General features: G+C 34.1%; 1 protein-coding gene across 11 annotated transcripts in view; it reads left to right on the plus strand.

Annotated features, from left to right (window-relative positions):
• pik3r6b (phosphoinositide-3-kinase, regulatory subunit 6b) overlaps positions 1 to 19,980 on the plus strand; it is a 135,077-nt gene that overhangs the window by 104,805 nt on the left and 10,292 nt on the right. For 3 of the 11 annotated variants that reach the window (XM_073944508.1, XM_073944507.1, XM_073944511.1), the window contains 10 exons: positions 3,921 to 4,056; positions 8,211 to 8,290; positions 8,960 to 9,064; positions 11,466 to 11,557; positions 11,695 to 11,763; positions 11,978 to 12,110; positions 14,727 to 14,796; positions 15,561 to 15,744; positions 17,777 to 17,918; positions 18,009 to 18,095. In XM_073944508.1, coding sequence (XP_073800609.1) covers positions 8,278 to 8,290; positions 8,960 to 9,064; positions 11,466 to 11,557; positions 11,695 to 11,763; positions 11,978 to 12,110; positions 14,727 to 14,796; positions 15,561 to 15,744; positions 17,777 to 17,918; positions 18,009 to 18,095 — 895 coding nt within the window. In that variant the 5' untranslated portion in view covers positions 3,921 to 4,056; positions 8,211 to 8,277. Of the gene's footprint in view, positions 1 to 3,585; positions 4,057 to 6,263; positions 6,473 to 6,540; positions 6,998 to 8,009; positions 8,041 to 8,210; positions 8,291 to 8,959; positions 9,065 to 11,465; positions 11,558 to 11,694; positions 11,764 to 11,977; positions 12,111 to 14,726; positions 14,797 to 15,560; positions 15,745 to 17,776; positions 17,919 to 18,008; positions 18,096 to 19,980 lie in introns of those variants that run through there. The other 8 variants (XM_073944513.1, XM_073944515.1, XM_073944510.1 and 5 more) reach the window with 8 other exon arrangements.

A 19,980-nucleotide genomic window follows, 5' to 3' on the forward strand; every position in this document is an offset into this window, starting at 1 on the left:
ATCCTCTTCAGTCTAGCATGTGCATCATATTTTGGAGTGTGAGTAATGAGAAGTAACTCACAAAAGCAACTCAGAGCAGAGGTGTGGACTGGCAGGCAGTGCATGTGTTGTGGTAAACATAGGAAGTACTGTTTCCTCTCCTATATAAGAGATCTGTGCACGATTATAACTGTGCACAAATATTTCCTTTTTATGCGTGGTGGTTAACGAAACTTTAAAATTATGGGCAGATCCGGTATTGGTTGGCAAGGATAATTCATTCATTCATTCATTCATTCATTCATTCATTCATTCATAAATGTAAACCGTACTCTATAATAATAATAATAATAATAATAATAATAATAATAATTATTATTATTATTATTATTATTATTGTTGTTGTTATTATTATTGGCGAAGCAGTGGCGCATTGGGTAGTGCTGTTGCCTCACAGCAAGAAGGTCGCTGGTGTGATCCTCGGCTCAGTTGGAGTTTCTGTGTGGAGTTTGCATGTTCTACCTGCATGCGTTCGCGTGGGTTTCCTCTAGGTGCTCCGTTTTCCCCCACTGTCCAAAGACATGCGGTACAGGTGAATTGGGCAGGCTAAATTGTCCGTGGTGTATGAGTGTGTGTGAATGTTTCCCAGAGATGGGTTGCGGCTGGAAGGGCATCCGCTGCGTAAAAATGTGCTGGATAAGTTGCTGCTGTGGCGACCCCAGATTAAAAGGGACTAAGCCGACAAGAGAATGAATGAATTATTATTATTATTATTATTATTATTATTATTATTATTATTATTATTATTATTATTATTATTATTATTAGCCTATTATTATTATAATTAGTCTATTATTATTATTATTATTATTATTATTATTATTATTATTATTATTATTAGCCTATTATTATTATGATTAGTCTATTATTATTAGCCTATTATTATTATAATTAGTCTATTATTATTATTATTATTATTATTATTATTATTATTATTAGCCTATTATTATTATGATTAGTCTATTATTATTAGTCTATTATTATTAGTCTATTATTATTAATAATATTATTGTTATTAGCCTATTATTATTTTAGTTTTGTTTGTTTGTTTGTTTGATTTTATTAACCTATTATTATTATTAGCCTATCATTATATCATCATTATTATTATTAAAATTAACCTATTATTATTATTATTATTAGCCTATTTATGTTGTTGTTGTTGTTGTTGTTGTTATTGTTATTATTATACTATAGTTTGTAATAAACACTCAAAATATATATATTTTTACTTGTTCAAACTACTTAATTAAAATGACCTGAAACAACACAATTCTTGAGATTTCATTGCGACAACATTTTTTTTATTTTCAATCCACATAAATTTGTTAAAAGTGTTAAGTTAACTTAATTGATTTGTGTTGGGATAACATGGAAGAATTTTGTGGAACCCTGCATGTTTTACATTGTAGTTTTATATTATTTATAAAAATAGCTATTGCTCCTTCAGAACATATTTCAGTGTTGAACATTTTATTAACCGTTTAGGTGTTTAAAGACGTCATTAATCAGGTTTACAAAAGGACGTGATATATGCCATATGGGCGGGGCCACACAGGCGCTAAGCTCATAGAAGTGAAGTAGCCTAACTCATCTGTGAAGTGTGAATGAACAAGCGCACACGGAAGGAAGGCAAATGTTTATAAAATTACTTTAAGAAATGAACACTTATTTTGTGTATTTCATTTCACAGAAATCTGCATATTAAGTGTATAGGCACAATTACTATTTTCAAATAAATAATTAAGAGAATAAGCAATGGCAATGCAACTGTATTATAATTTAACGTATAGTATTGATGACAGCAGTGGATCTAAAATACCGTTCTTATTATTGAAAAATAAATGTGTCATCATTTGTTAACGGTCTTTCATAATATAATCAATATTAGTATTATATTAAACAAAGCACTTGTAATAATGTTTCACTTATAGTATTTTATATATGTTATATAACTTTTATAAAAGAATCTTCTGCTCACTGTGGCTATATTCATTTATTTTCAAATACCAGTAAGGTCATAAAGTTTTATTTTAATTTAAAATCATTGTTTTTCTATTCCATTAATTTAAAATTAAGTAATTCATTCCTGTGATTCAAATCTGAATTTTTATCTTTTTTTTATTTTCTCCAGTCTTTGTTGTCACATAAAATCGTATATAAAATTGTTATGCAATTAATTATTAATTCTTTCATTTTCCTTCAGTTTAGTCCCATCAGGGGTCACCACAGCTGACCGAACCACCAACTTATCTAGCATATGTTTTACACAGCTGGTGCCCTTCCAGCTGCAACCCTTCATTCATACACTATGGCCAATTAAGTTTATTTAATTCACCTATAGTACATGTCTTTGGACTGTGGGGGAAACCGGAGCACCTGGAGGAAACCCCCGCTAACAAGGGGAGAACATGCAAACCTTCTTGTTGTGAGGCCAGTGTCACCCCAATTATACGATTTTATTTTATATAATTTTATATCAAATTAATGATTAAAAAACTGACCCCAAATCGGTAGTATATATATATATATATATATATATATATATATATATATATATATATATATATATATATATATATATATATATATATATATATATATACTACCGGTTTGGGGTCAGTTTTTTAATCATTAATTTTATTTAAGAATTTAAATAAAATCATTCTGTTTATCAAGGAATATTACTCCAGTCATTAATGCTTTTATTGCTAATACATACATTAATAATAATAATAATATTAATGATAATAATAGAGTGATTTCTAAAGGATCATGTGACTGCACACTGGAGTAATGAAGCTGAAAAATCATCTTTAAAACACTGGAATAAATTATTAAATTAAATTACAAACTACTTTTGAACAGTTCCTTTATAGTGCAATAACGTTTCACATTTTAGCAATTTTTACTGTATTTTTTTTAGATTTATTATTGGCCTATTTGGCTTATTAGATGGGACAGTATTTAAACACGAATCAAAGTTGGAGAGAGAGGGGGGGGATAGGGTAGGGAAATGTCCTCGAACCAGGATTCAAACACGGGATGCCCTGACTTGCTACTGCACCATATGTCGCCGTGCTAACCACTAGGCTATTGCGCAGACATTTTCTACTGTAAAAATTCTACAGACCCTAAACTTTTGATCGGTAGTGCGTGCGTGCGTGCGTGCGTTCGTGTGTGTGTATGTGTGTTGTGTTTAAAAACCCTGCATTGAAAATTATTTTACCCACTATTGTTCTCAGTTCTGTTTCTGTAAGATTTAATTGGCCAGTATATGAAACCAGAAGTTGAACACATCCTTATTTAAAGAATATCAGAACAATATGTATGTGTCTCTATGTGTTAATCTAATCAATAAATAAGAATAATTTAATTCATTTGTTTATTTGTTATTTCAAGGATTTATTACTATTTTTCAGAAACCTATTAGTCAATAAAAAGTAGTAGTGGTAATAATATTCAGTATTGTCTTATACACAAGAGGATTAGTATGATACTTATTGTTTCCTTTTCATCATTTCAAAGGCAGTGTAAAACCTGGGTGGAGCTTGGGTTTTGAGCTCTGCAAAGTTGTGATGTCTGCTTTTATTTGCACAGTAAAAGAGAAAAAACACACAGCTTAGTTAGAGATTACCTATAGTAGTCTGTGTGGAGTGTGGGTTTCAGAGTGATGTGGGTTTTTCTGCTGTCCACGCTTTTGAAAGATTAAAAAAAAGAGACAGCCTAAAAATATTCGCTTGCTTCATTTAGCCACACATTTGTACAGCAGGAAACGACTGGGTCTCGTCTTCAGTCTGTCAGTGTTCAAAAAAGAGACCGACAGCATGTGTGAATGTGGCTGCAGTAAAGTTCCTGTTTTTTCCTTTCACCACAAGCAGGCGGTTCCACCGATGGTTTGAGGAAAAGAGGCTTCTGACTGTCAGGATTAGTCAAATACCCTCTGTCGTCACTTGAGGACCAGAATTATTGAAGTTTCACTGTTTCTCGTGGGAGCAGGAGTTTTATGCGTGGAAGGTAGGCAAGTGGGATGTGCTTTCACTAGCATGTTTTTCTGTTTGTTACGTTATTTTTCTGTGTAATCAAAGAATAAGTTATTAAAATATACTATTTTTAGTTGGACAAGAGCATTCTTTGTAAAAATGGATGTTCAGAATAAGCAATTAAACAACAAATGTGTTTACTAATATAACATTTTGTTAGTTTTAGTAATCCACCTGGAAAACTTGTATATGAGGATTAGAATTGGATGTTAAAATGATCAAAGCTATTTGTTTATGTCAGTTAACTTTCATAGTCTGAACTTCTCACTATTTGAGAGTTTAATTGACCAACAATTGCAAACATCGTAAAGAAATTCTTGCTGCCCTAAATTATTTAGTTGAATCAAATTAAATTTTATAATTGGCTTAACGTACGTTAGCCAAACAGACTAAAATATTAAGTTCAACTTTGTATAACTTTAAAAAAAAATTTAATTGAAACCTGCTTAACTTATTAAAATATGTTGAAGCAACATTATAAAACATTTGTCTTTACTCCTTGTCATATATACACACACATACAGTTGAAGTCAGAATTATAGCCCACGTTTATTTTTTCCACACAGTTTCTGTTTAACAGAGAGAAGATTGTTTCAACACATTTCTAAACATAATAGTTTAAATAACTAATTTCTAATAAGTGATTTATTTTATCTTTGCCAAGATGAAAGTACATAATATTAGACTAAATATTTTTCAAGACATTTCTATACAGCTCAAAGTGACATTTAAAGGCTTAACTAGGTTAATTAAGTTAACTTGGCAGGTTAGGGTAATGAGGCAAGTTATTGGATAAAGATGGTTTGCACTGTAGACTGTCAATAAAAAATTAAAGCTTAAAGGGGCTAATCATTTAGCCTCTAAAATGGCTTTTAAAAAATTAAAAACTGCTTTTATTCTAGCCGAAATAATACAAATAAGACTTTCTCCCGAAGAAAAAATATTATCAGGCATACTATGAAAATTTCCTTGCTCTGTTAAACATCATTAAGGAAATATTTTAAAAAGAAAAAAAAAAGAGGCTAATCATTCTGACTTCAACTATATATATATAGTGTGTGTGTGTGTGTGTGTGTGTGTGTGTGTGTGTGTGTGTATGTGTGTGTATATATTTATATTTAAATAATTCACCCAGTAATAAAACTGGGATTTTAGATTTCTAAACACGTTTGAGTGTCTTTCTTCTGTTGAACACAAAAGAAGATATTTTGAAGAAGGTTATAAACCAGTAGCCAATAACTTCCAATATACTATGGAGGTCAATGGCTACTGGTTTCCAATATTCTTTAAAATATCTTCTTTTATGTTCAATATCAGAAATAAACTCAGACATGTTTAGATCAAGGCAATCCTAGGCACTATGTGGCCCTACAGGGCCTTCTGTAACTTGCGGGAACCAAAGCACTGCGCGAAATCTGCACATCGGGGGGATTGGTAGTGAGCGGAGAGCAAGTAACAGATGGCAGAATTTTCATTTTTGGGCGAACTATCCCTTTAATATATGATTGTATATTACTGTAGTGTGTTATATGTTTTAACAATTAAAACTAGGAAAGAAATCAAAACTGTATTAGCCATGTCATTAAAAAACAATTTGCTAATTACTATAAAGTCTATGACGTAAATAACAAAAGAAGTTGGAAGATTTTTCTTCTCTCCTTTAGAAGCTGTGTATTTATTTTGCTAGTTTTCAAGACTACTGTATATGATTAGCTGTATTTTATGATTAGAATTTCATATTGTTTTGCCCTTGCTGTTCTAGCTAAAATAAAACTAAAAATGTTGTAGGAAATACTGTGAAAATACATTTTTGCTCTGTTAAACGTCATGTGGAAAATATTTGAAAAAGAAAAAAAATACACGAGTGCTAATAAGTTTGACTTCAACTATACACACACACACACACACACACACACACACACACACACACACACACACACACACATATATATATATATATATATATATATATATATATATATATATATATATATATATATATATATACAACAGTTCTGTCTGTTTCTCAAATCTGATTGGCTGATAATCGTGCGATATTCTGCAATATCAGAACTCCTACAGCCTCTTTACCCTTTGTGTATTACTTCACCCACAAACAGCCAGCAAAAAGCAGACACTACAGATCTAAAGTTTAAAAGATGCACGCTCAACTGTTTAACTGTCAGCTTATGATTTGAATTCAATGTGGAAGAAAGTAGTTCCACATACAAAAGGGTTTTTGAAACTCTCTGCCTGCGGCCTCGTGCCATCGCACGCCTCCCATCAGTGCCAATATACAGCCATATCGCACTGCTACTCGTGTGATATTGCTCATATACAGGGCTTGACATTAACACCCGCCATATGCAGGTAGATTTCAACTCTGGCGGGTAAGACAGCCGCTCCCACTAGCCACATTGGCTGGTTGGAAATTTTTAAATGGAAGTTTTCTTAAAAGCAGGGTTCGACAATAAGGATGGCCTAATATGCATGCAAATGTGATCTAAGAATCGAGAAGCAGCACGACTGACAAAACCTGTGTTCTCACGAGCAAAAGAACGTAGGTGAATACCGAATGAGAGGATGATCTCTGGTCATCAGGTGATGATGATCAGAGTATGACAGGTGATGCGATGCGTGCGACTGTTTAAAACTGTGCACGCTCCCGTTTACTTGCGCAAAGCAAGCGTGTGTAGAGGAAATGCAACTGGTGCGATCGGTTCTCTTTGAAATAGACTCGACAAAAAGCAATGATCATGCACCCACAGCCCTGCTGCTTTCAAGAGCTAAAGATTGAAGAAAAAATATACATCCTTTTGTAAGCAGCAGCGGTCGCTACTTTCACTTTAATTATTCTTTAAACAGATTATTAACTGGCGCGTGTGCGCGTGATCATCCTTTCATCATCACATATGGTATGTTTTTACCTGCTTTCTTTTGCTTACAGTTATGTTTGTTAATATAGTTTATTTATCATCCTTTACAATAACATTGCTTTAATATGAGATTAACTTCCCATTTATGTGTAGTTAACTGGTGATCTGGGACCTTTAGCCAGGACAGATTACTGTGCATATTTTAGACAATAGATCATTTTAAACGTTTTTTTTTTTTTTTTTTTTAAGTTGTTTAAGTTTTGTTTAATAAAAAGAGCATGTATACAGCTATATTTTGCCTGTTTTGATCAATTTAAAATGTGTGGATAAGAAATAATTATTTCTTTTTAATGTGGTCAGAGAGAAATTAGGTAAATCCTTTATTTTGAGTACTTAAAAAGTATTGTGAAGTAAAAACTTATTGCAATGCCACAACCCATTTGCTCATGCACATTAAGCAAGCTCATACGCAACACACACAAAAAGTGAAATGAATGAGGAGGCATGTGGACAACACAACATCTAAATCAAGTCATTTTAGCATGTCAAAGTCAAATCTATTCATATAAAATATATTTTCCAAACAACAAAAGTGTGGCTAGTGAAAATGGCGAGTGGCTAGTAACGTTGGAAATCTACTAGCCAATTTTTTGTTAATTGAATAACAAAAGAAAATGGAAGATTTTTCTTCTCTCTTTTAGAAGCTGCATATTTATTTTTCTACTTTTCGAGAGAAGTTGTATTTTACGATTTGCATTTCGCATTGCTTTGTCTCTACAATCTGTTACAATAATAACAAATTCCGCAGTGTTTTTTTTTTTTTTTACATGCAACACAATAAAGATTGTGAAGGTGTGTGTATTAATTGGATAAATAAGAATATACAACTCAGTGCAGCACATGATTTATGAGAAATAACAACATTTCTCTCGTGCAACATAAAACCCCAGAGGTTTTCACCCTTTTGAGAACTGCTTCCTGTGCCGAGAACTGTGGGGTCTTTTTTGCATCCGTGTTGTGCTTTCTAAATCGATTTTGATCTTAACTGCAGGAAATCTCAGTGTAGGTGATAGCAGAAAAAGGTACATCATGCTAAAGAAGTAATATGACCAAGTTTGTTCTAACTTCACATATATTACTGCTTATTTATTTTGTCTTTTTTGCATACATTGCAAAAGATGCATTTTCACAGTAGACCTTAAATATGTGTACACACTTACACAAGTGCATGTTCTCTTTTGTGTGCCTGCAGACATGAAGGAGCTTTCTAACTGACTCATCAATGTCATGTGGATTTTATCTGAGCTGTGAACCCCACCATGGAAGAAACATGTACTAACAACACTCTTTCTTTACTCTTGTTGCGTCACACTTTAAGTTGCTGATGTTATGATCAGTTTAATTGGGTCAGAGTATGGAATATTTCTATCAGAGGCTTTGATTTGGATGTTAAGATTGTAAGATATAATTGGTAATAATATCATAATATTATTAATATATGGTCTTACTATTTTTATATTATTTTATATGTATATTATATTTTTATTAATAATTAAAGGATAAATAAATTGTGTCAAAAGGGGAAGTTGCAATGTTTAATAATCTTGAAAAAGTGCATCTATAAAGATTCTTGACATTATGTAAAGCTAGCACATAACATTCAACATTGATTGAACAGCCAGTTTGATTGAACAGGCATTTGTCATTTGAAAGGATAGAAAGCCTGGAGTAATGATCCTGAAAAGTCAGTTTGGAATCACAAGAATAAGTTTGATTTTTAAATATATTTCATCGTGAAGCTGTCATTTAAATTTCAATATTATTTCAAATGATTACAAATTTTAGTGTATTTTTTATTAAATAAACGCAGCCTTGGTGAGCATAGGATGATTTTTGAACAGTAGCGTGTTTCCTGTATTTTTTTGTTCTTCCTATAAGTCTAAATCTGCTATTGAATACACTTGTTCATGAACTGAATGTGTTTTGTGAACTGTTTTGCAGTCGGTGGTGTATCACCAGTTGTGGTTTCTAGTCTCTACCACAATATCTACTCCATCCTCAGAGAACTGGACTGTAAACCCCAAGCGGGATCCGCCTCCAATAAAGGTGCTTGCTTTCTTCAAACTAAATTACAATGGATTACAAATGTACACTTATATATTCAAATGTATATGTAGACTGTAGATATCATATTTTTTTCATTATGTACTATGATATGATTAACCAGTTAAACACCCAAAAATGAAGATTTTTATTTCTCCAAAACCATCCACTATTGTTTTTGCCTTTGCAGCAATGTTATTTTATCTTTGTCATAATGGCAGTAAATTATATTTGACTAGATATTTTTCAAGACACTTCTATACAGCTTAAAGTGACATTTAAAGGCTTAACTAGGATGATTAGGTTAACTTGGCAGGTTAGGGTAGTTAGGCAAGTTATTGTATATTGTAACGATGGTTTGTTCTGTAGACTATTGAAAAAAATATATAGTTTTAAGAGGCTAATAATTTTGACCTTAAAATGTTTTTTTTTAATTAAAAACTGCTTTTATTCTGGCCTAAATAAAACAAATAAGACTTTCTCCAGAAGAAAAAATGTTATCAGACATACTGTGACAATTTCCTTGCTCTGTTTAACCACCTTTTGGGAAATATTTAAAAAAGAAAAAAATATCAAAGGAAGGCTAATAATTCTAACTTAAACTGTATGTACAGTTTAACAGCTACTTTTTTAACAAACAGAGAGCAGAAGATAGATGTAGAATAGAATAGCAAGTGCTATAGTTGAAGGATCGAGTGTTAACTTGTTTCGATATAAACCTGAGCTTGTGAACTTGTATGTAAAGCTAAAAAAAAAATATTTAATAGGCTTCTGATTTAACAAAGTAAACACAACTACATGATGAATATACTGAAAATGCTTATCTGTCCTTTTTAAGTATGTTTTTGATATTTAAAAACTTGATTTCAAGTCAAGCATTACTGTAATTTTAAGTTTTTCTAAGAAATACATAAGAAGTACACTTTCTTATTTTTACTCCATTCCACTTTCCTTTTTACACCCCATTTTAAAAAATGAATATTTGTACCCATTTCTCAGTGAATATAGGCAATGTATTTTGGTGCATTTAAACAAAACAGATTTATTAAACAAATATATTTATTAAAATAATATTTTAGTCACCAAACATATTTAGAAATTGAAAGATAATACCATTAAATTCAAGCAAAATGTTGCAAATAAGTAAATAAATTACAACCTACCTAATTTTAACTAAATTTGTAAATTTTTTCTTCTCTTGATTTTTCCTCTTTTTTTAAATTTGTATTTACTATTTTTCTATAACATAAAAATTTGGGTGTACTAGTTTTTGGACCATTATCGTAAGTTATTTTGTTAAATAAGCTCCAGATTTGGCTTCAGCACTGACTAATCTAATGTATATGCACAGATATAATATTGCATAGCTTCCTATTTAAAATTTGAATTTAAAAGAGAGATTTGTGAGGGGTGCACTTATATATGCTGAGCACTGTATATTATCATAAGATTATTCATAATGATTAAATTTACATTTAGTCATTTAGCAGAAGCTTTTATCCAAAGCAATTTACAAATGAGGACAAGGAAGCAATTTACACAACTATAAGAGCAACAATGAATAAGTGCTTTAGGCAAGTTTCAGGTATGTAAACATTTGTAAAATATTAGTTTTTTTTTTTTTTTGTAGTTAGTGGTGGAGCCAGAGAGGGAATTGCAGAATAGTAAGGAAAGTGGAGACTAAATAGTTGAGTTTTTAGTCGTAGAGTGACTTTGCCGTTCTGATGCAGTTAAGAAGTTAATTCCGCCAACTGGGTAGATTGAACGCGAGAGTTCGGGAAAGTGATTTCTTCCCTCTATGGGATGGAACCACGAGGCAACGTTCATTCAAAGAAAAAGTTTCTGGAGGGCACAAAAATCTGCAGAAGTTAAAGCAGAAAAAAAGGAGCACAGCCAGAAATCACTTTGTAAGCAAACATCAGAGCTTTGAATTTGATGCGAGCAGCAACTGGCAGCCAGTGCAAACGGATGAGTAGCGGAGTGACATGTGCTCTTTTAGGTTCATTAAAGACCACTCTTGCTGCTGCATTTTAATTAAATGATTCAAATTAAATTTACTACAGTTTGCCGTAGTCAGTTTACTGGTATTCATGTCAAATTTTCATACCCAATAAAGCGTGTTCTGAACTATTTTGCACTTAGCATGCTTTAGAAGATGAAATGCAGAATATAGTAGAAAAGACAGTCATTTTTCCACTTGTCTTCATTTGTTTAAAATGTCAGAAATCATTAACATATCAATTACTAAGCCACATTATTTTTCATTTGCACTAGATTACCAAATGAAATACACATCTTCAGTCAAACGATGTGCGGAATTAATTGCAATCTGATTTTATTTGTGTTAATTGCGCTCTTTTCATTATGCATATATTTCAAAGCAGTCTCATCTGTTTTCCTATAGGCATGTTGAGATGGACTCTTCATAACCGGGTGGACAGAAATCCATCTATCAGTGTCCCTTTGGTCAGGGTTCTGATAAAAGAGCTTGAAAAGGTTTGATCCTCTAATATTTTTTATCCTGCTGTTCCAAACATGCAAAGATTTCACAATCAGAGTCACGGTCATGCTGTTTTTGCTGTGAATGATGAGCTGTTGAATCTTTCTCTCCTTTTCTCTGATTTTTACTCCAGGCGGAGAGAATCGATTCCAAGATTCGCATCATTCCTTTACTTCACACACTTGTCTACACAGTCCTGCAGGTCTGACTTCCAGCTTTGTTTGTTTCCGTCTGTGAATGTTTTATTTGCTTTGCTATTGTTGCGCAATCACTGATGTAGAAAACATCTGTAATGCAGATTCCCATCACAGTTGTTATTTTAACACTTCCTTGTATCTGAACTGGAAATCAACGTTGGTTTGTTTTTCAGCCATGTGCAATGCATGTTTCTCATCGGGTTCTCTGCTTTATTTCAGTCTGTATTTATTCCTGAAGACCTCTATCGAAGGATATATTTATGCCTGAAACGTTTAGTTCTGTTACCTGCACCATACTGTGCAATCGCACTTGACTATGCAAGACAGATGAAAATGGAGCAAAGTGCACCAGGTAACACAGCAAAGAAAATAAAAGCATTTGTGGTCTTTGTTTTGTGTGTCGTGTGATGAAAGAGTAGTGGTGAATAAACCTTTAGTTGTTTCGGGCACACTTTACAATAAGGTTTCATTAGTTAATGTACTGTATTTACTAAGAATAACTTATAATGAATAATAATACACATACAGTACAGCGGTTATTAATTCTAGTTTGATTTACTATTGCATTGTTAAATGCTAATTCATGCTTGTTAACATTAGTTAATGCACTGTGAGTTTACATGAACTAACAATGAACAACTTTATTTCCATTAACTAACATTAACAAACAGTGTAATAAATGCATTGTTCACTGTTTGTTCATGTTAGTAAATACATAACAAAATATTAACCAATTAATTTGGTATACCTAAAAATAGATGTCAACACATTTAAGATAATAATTAATTGATTATATATTACAAGTGCAGCAACAATAAACTAATTATTTGTCATTTAAAATCTTTTAAATCTTATGCTTTGCCACTATCTTTCAAAACACTTGGTTTTATAATTTTTTTCTAAATTAGTTTTTTTTCATTTAAAATTATTAAAATGTTGTGGATTTATTGTTTTATATGTTCACAAGTACATGTTGTTTTCTTTTCGCTCATTAAATGTCCCGTGAAGTGCTTTGAAATGTGCATTTTTATTCAATGCTTGACGTAGTCTTAACTGAAAAATGAAGAGAGGGTGAGACATAGAATAGACCCTTCCCTTTTCTTCCCCAAACAGCAAGCTTTACATGTTTATATTGGTTTTATATCTTATAAATTTTGTTAGTGTTTTGAAGCACACCAACTTATAGATGTCCTTAAAACCAACAGACTGAAACTAACACCTTCATTTTTAATTTCATGGGACCTTTAAAAGCATTAAACAAACATTAAAGACACATTTATATTTAATAACAGTTTTCTATAAAACGAACTTGATGCAGAGAGATCTTTGGATTTTTTTCTGATGACATTTATTAGTAATGTACACTTATGAGTGGTAGAAAGAGTTCTGGAAAATCTTACTCAAGTAAAATGTAGTACAGGTAAAGTAAAAGAATCTGTTGAGAATATTACTCAAAGTATGAGTAAAAAGTATATTTTATATTAAAAGTAGCACTTTTAAAAGTACTCAAGAGTAGTGAGCAGTGACTATTATACTGTAAAAGTCTAATACCTTTACACACTGAAAAAAAATATTCAAAGATGATTCCTTGGATTTACTCAATTACTTTGTTACGAGATGGTAAACAATTTATTTGGGCTGAATTTAAACAAACAAATTAAGTTGAACATTACTACACTTAATTTGTTTGTTTAAATTCAACACAAACAAATTGTTTGCAACAGTTCTGCATGCAACACTTTTTTCAGTGCATGCAATTTGTGCGTGCATGTGTGTGTGTAAACGTAACATTCTGTAGTGAATTTAGTGATTGTTTAAGGTCATCAAACATCATACCCAAGTCATCCAGTTCAAACAGTCTCTGGGTCATTGCGTGTGATAATTTTGGCCATCTTCTTGGACACTTTTAATCCATCCAAATGGTTTGCCGCATTTGTAGAGCGCCCATGTCTTGAGTTTTCAGTACGATGCAATTTAGATTCTATGTGCCATTTGATTGGACGGGTATTACAGGACTTTGTTCTACTTTAGCCAATCCACATAGACAAAAAAAAAAAAAAAAAAAAAAAAAGTAGTGACTGCAGATTAAAGGAAAATAAAAGTACTGATATAGCACTAGAAATGTACTCTAGGGAAAGTAAAAGTACACGTTTATAAATGTAACGAAGTGGCTGACACAGAGGGATCCATTTGCAATATGTTTATTAAACACAGTTTAATAACAATAAGCACACAGATGTAGTGCGTGTGCAAACTCACATCAAACACAGTAGTATAAGGTTGAAGGGCTGGCGGCAGGTAAACACAGTACAAGTATGCAGGCATGGGTCAGAGGCAGGCAGCGAATATCAAAGTCGGTATGCAGGCTAGAGTACAAGGCAGGCGGCGTAGATCAGAGTCGGTATACAGGCTGAGGTACAAAGGAGGCAGCAGGCAGGACAAGGTCGATAATCTAAGCAAGGTAAGCAATGGGACCACAGGCAAGGACGAGAACCACTCAGTAGTGTTAGCCGGGGCAGAACAAGACTTCGCAATGAGATTGAGTGTGTGTGCTGCTTATAAGCGTGTGCCAGGTGATTGGGAGATGTGCTGCAGGTGTGAGTGCTAATCAGTCAATGGATGATGTAATGTCAATAGTCCGGTGATGATGACCTCTGCTGGCCAGCGAGGGGAATGACTGGGACCGAGTCAGTGACAATAAAATACTTTTTTAATTGCAGTAAATTGAGTATTTGTAATTTGTTACTTTACACCACAACTTATTATACCTGATTATATCTACGCAAAAAGGTCTTACCATTGGTGCATTTATAATTCGTGTGAGAAAGTATACTTTTTGAACATTTATTACATTCGAAAGAAACAGCATGCCCTTTTTGAAACTAGTTTCTTTATATGCACATTTCATTCCGTGGAAGTCCCATCATGTCACATTTTTCAGGTGATGCTTTCCATTTCTTCTTTCCAGGATTACTGTATCAGCGGAGAGTCATTGCTGAACACAACCTATGTAATGATCTTTATCCCCTCCATGAGAAGTAAGTACAATAGTCCTGTCACATTTCACACAATTCAGCTTAATGATTTTAAATGACAGTGTGTTATTTATTTTGATGCTTCATTGTGGTCCCTAAAATAAGTCTTTTAACATCTAATTAAATGATCATTGTCCTACATATGCTGTCTTATGTGCTGCATAAACTATTGTCACACTGAAAGACCTTTTTAAGAAGTATGTATCTTAAGCAGCATGACTTTTTCAGCATTGATAATATTCAGAATTGTTTCTTGAGCACTAAATCAGCCTAGAACAATTTCGAAAAGATCATGTGACACTGAAGACTCGAGTAATATTGCTAAAAATCAACAAAAATATGTTTAAAGTATATTGAAATTGCTATAAATCTAAAACCAATTTTTCCTTCCAGTGTTCATGCTCTAATAATAAATGTATGGTCTGATTCAGATCCTATTTCAGTTCCTCCTATTTCATATTATTATTTAGAGATGTTTGTGGTAGATTCTTATTAGTGACTGGAAATAGCTACAGTACATATTTAAATGCTACCCGCATTACCTGCCCACATCGGTCCGTAAGTAAAACCATAGTGACTCATTTATGATTTTATCATATGTTTCTCAGCATTCTCACATATATTGCATCCTTTGTGGTATGCACACCTATTATTTTCAGCCATATGTTGGGATTTTAAACAAGCAGTAACTGGCTATTTGTGATTAGTTGCTTTTATTGTCTTTGTATTGATCTTGTGCAACCCTCTCGCTGTGTTTCTTTCATCAGGGTGTTTGTGTTCGTAGATCCTGCTGTGTTTCCTCTGTCTCTGGTAAACGCGCTCAAAGCTGAGGTGGAATGCGGGAATCCTGCTGGGGACCCACTGATGTACAAACGCAGAATTTTACTGCACACGATGCTGGCTGGGTTAGGAAAACAGTGCCAGGTAGACAGGCTCACACAGGCTCTAGAGGTTTGTGCTTGCTTTAAATCATTCGTAAACTGCATTCTTGATCTACCCAAATTGAGAATATATATTATGCAAGGTTCAAAGACAGGACGTCACCATGAAATTATAGTACAAAAGGGATTGTATACACATAGAAAGCATTTTAAATGTGTTAAAACCATTTGTCTGAAAATAAAAGGTCAAAATAAACTCACCGGCCACATTATTGGGTATGCCTGTCCAACTGTTGTTTAACGCAAATTTCTTATCAGCTAATCACACGACAGCAATTCAGTGCATTTAGGCATGGAGACATGGTCAAGACTATCTGCTGCAGTTCAAACCGAGCATCAGAATGGGGAAGAAAGTTGATTGAAGGGACTTTAAACATGGCATGGTTGTTGATGCCAGACAGGCTGGAATTAGTGTTTCAGAAACTACTGATCTACTGGGATTTTTACCACAACCATCACTAGGGTTAACAGAGAATGGTCCGAAAAAGAGAAAATATCCAGTGGGAGGCAGTTCTGTGGGCACAAATGCCTTGATGATGCCAGAGGTCAGAGGAGAATGGCCAGACTGATTCAAGCTGATAGAAAGCCAACAGTTACTCAAATAACCACTCGTTACGACCGAGGTGTGCAGAAGAGCATCTCTGAAGGCACAACATGTCCAACCTTGAGTCGGATGGGCTACAGCAGCAGAAGACCACACTGGGTCCCACTCCTGTCAGCTAAGAACAGGACACTGAGGCTACATTTTGTACAGGCTCTCCAAAATTGGACAATAGATTAGAAAAACGTTGCCAGGTCTGATGAGTCTCGATATCTGCTGCAACGATCAGATGGTAGGGTCGGAATCAATAACATAATAGCATGGATCCATCCTTCCTTGTATCAATGGTTCTAGCTGGTGATGGCGTAATGGTGTGGGGGATATTTTCTTAGCACACTTTGGGCCCATTAGTACCAATTGAGCATTGTGTCAATGTCACTACCTACCAGAGTATTGTTGCTTACCATGTCCATCCCTTTATGACCACAGTGTACCCATCTTCTTCAGCTGACAAATCTGCAGCAACTGTGTGATACTATCATGTCAATATGGACCAAAATCCCTAATCAGTATTTCCACTACCTTTGTTGAATCTATTCAAGGCAGTTCTGAAGGCAAAAGGGGGTTCAACCCTGTACTAGTAAGGTGTACCTAATAAAGTGGCCAATGAGTGTATGTATGCATATCCTATTATATGTCTGTAAAAATGAAACCATATACATATTTTGACATATAATATGTATAATACTCATACCTGGTATTTTGAAGGATAACAGAAAACATTTAAATTATTTTGGTGCTTCACTGTGTTCCTAAATATAGGCTTTTAATATATAATCAGTTGATTCTGTCCTAAACATGTTATTTCTTGCTATATACAATAAATTATTGCTACACTGACTGATATTTTTGTCAAATTCTCCAATTTTTAAATACAAATGTTTATAGTTTGAATATAGTGAATATAGTTTTAGACAATATCATTTGTTTTAAGGCAATACAGATGTTGTATGAAATCAATAATTAGTGAAACTAATGACAGCAAATGAAAGTATCTGTTATTCTGACCAATTGTTATTTCATGATTAAAAAAATATTTTTTTATTTGACAGTTGAAGAAAATGTCATCAAATTCTTAAAATAACCCACATATTAACATTTACTCAAAGTCATACCTAATGAATAAAGAATAACTGAAAACTTTCAAATGGTCGTTACATTTTCCCATAGCTGCACAGGGCAGTGTTTCTCATCCACGTTCCTGAAAGACCACCAGCTCTGCACATTTTCCATGTCTCCCTAACCAAGAAGGGAACCATTAGAAGACTGAAACACCTGTAATGGGTGTGACAGACAAAGGAGGTATACAAAACATGCAGTGTTGGTGATCCTCCAGGAACATGGTTGAGAAACACTGCTGTAGGGCCCACATGAAGTCCTGATGCTCTTAGTCTAAGACGTCCAAAAAGTCTTACCGAACAGTGATTTTTTTTTTTTCCAGCATTCAGGTGAAGACATAGAGCTGTACTTCCAGGATCTAGTCACCATCTTAGAGCAGAGAGCAGAAGATGGAGCTTCAGATGATAACCAGTACAACATAAGGTTACAAGAGATCTACCAAGACATCCTGAGTCCAGCCAAAGGTAGAAATGTCCTCATCACAATTCAATAAGACAATATTTAATCTAGGCAGATTCAGATGTGCTGTCTTTTAACACTACTGGTCTGTTTAGATCCATCATGTCAAGCATCTCAAGTGGAAACTCAGCTGCCCGGTCCTGAGGTCAGCTTCCACGTGTGGACCAAAGAGGATGAGATATGTGAGTTCAGCCACTGTTCCTTCAACAATTGCTTAAAGTGTCTCTATTATACTTTTTAGAGCATCCAAAGAGTTGGTTTACATTCATACAAGGTCAAAAAAACATATTCATTTTCTAATAATATGCACTGCAGCATTAGCTCATTCCTCACAGTGTCTGAAATAGTTTGTTCAAGCTTCTGTTCTCTCTAAACCCTGCCTTACTTAGACTCTGCTGTGCTCTGATTGGCCGGATGGCTCAATCTGTTTTGATCGGTCTCCCACTTACAGCTAGTAAGAAACCAATCATTCATTACTTAATCTGTATTTTAGCACTTCCCCAGCATGTGTAAACATGACTCGTTTACAACATAGATTCCATAAACCTAAGATCGTTTACATGTTCTTAACCTAGTTATGCTTTACACTTTTACATGTAAGTTATAAACGTTATTTGTTTGAAAACACTTAGCAAGACAAGGCAAGTTTATTTATATAGTACATTTCATGCACAGCGGCATTTCAAAGTGCTTTACATAAACAATAATAAAAAAGACAAATATAAGAAAATAAAAACTAAATAAAAATAATACAAATAAAAAAAAAGATTAAAATAGACACAAACAGATTAAAATGTGTTCAACGGGTTATAAAAGAATGAAAAAGAAAAAGACATAATAGTGCGATCTGTCAGACATAGCACAATGCTCATTCAGTAAAGGCACAGCTAAACAGATGTGTTTAAGTCTTGATTTGAACGGGCCTAATGTTGGAGCACATCTGATCATTTCTGGAAGGTGATTCCAGCAGCGGGGGGCATAGTAGCTGAAGGCGGATTCACCCTGCTTTGACTGAACTCTTGGAATTTCTAGTTTATATGATCCTAAAGATCTGTGTGATCTGTTAGGTATGCATTCAGTGAGCATATCTGTAATGTATTAAGGTCCTAGGCCATTTAGTGATTTATAGACAAGTTGAGCCAGTGTAAAGACCTGAGGACAGGTGTGATGTGCTCTGATTTTCTGGTTCTGGTCAGAATCCTGGCAGCAGTGTTCTGGATGAGCTGTCTGACTGTCTCTTTCGGATGGCAGTTGAGGAGTCCATTACAGTAATCCACTCTGCTGCTGATAAAAGCATGAACAAGTTTCTCTAAGTCCTCACTGGAAACAAAGCATCTAATTCTTACAATGTTTTTGAGATGATAGTATGCTGATTTAGTTACTGCTTTGACATAACTATTGAAACGCAGACCTGACTGCTGAATAATTCCAAGATTCTTGAACTTATTCTTGACTGATAAATTGTGATTTATGACAAGCCCTGTGCACATATTTCTGAGGCTCAATACGAGTCAGCAAAGCAAATGTTTTGCAGAAAAGGAGGAGAAAATAAACATCAAACTTAAATGCTATCTTGAGTCAAATATATTTTAAAAATTTGTTCTTAACTCATGCAGCAGAAGTTGAGGAGCTACATTCAAAATAATAATAATAATTCCTTACATTTATATAGCGCTTTTCTGGGCACTCAAAGCGCTTTACACACAATGGGGGGAATCACCTCATCCACCACCAGTGTGCAGCATCCACCTGGATGACGCGACGGCAGCCATTTTGCACCAGACCGCACACCACACACCAGCTGATTGGGGGAGAGGAGACAGCGATGAAGCCAATTGGAATATGGGGGTGGTTAGGAGGCCATGATGGACAAAGGCCAGTGGGCAGATTTGGCCTGGATGCCGGGGTCTTTTTGAAGGACATCCTGGGATTTTTAACGACCACAGAGAGTCGGGACCTCGGTTTAACGTCTCATCCGAAAGACGGCGCTCACTGAGCAGTATAGCGTCCCCGTCACTATACTGGGGCATTAGGACCCACACAGACCGCAGGTTGGGCGCCCCCTGC

The sequence above is a fragment of the Danio rerio genome, chromosome 3, assembly GCF_049306965.1.
Source record: "Danio rerio strain Tuebingen ecotype United States chromosome 3, GRCz12tu, whole genome shotgun sequence".
In the NCBI taxonomy this organism is placed as follows: domain Eukaryota; kingdom Metazoa; phylum Chordata; class Actinopteri; order Cypriniformes; family Danionidae; genus Danio; species Danio rerio.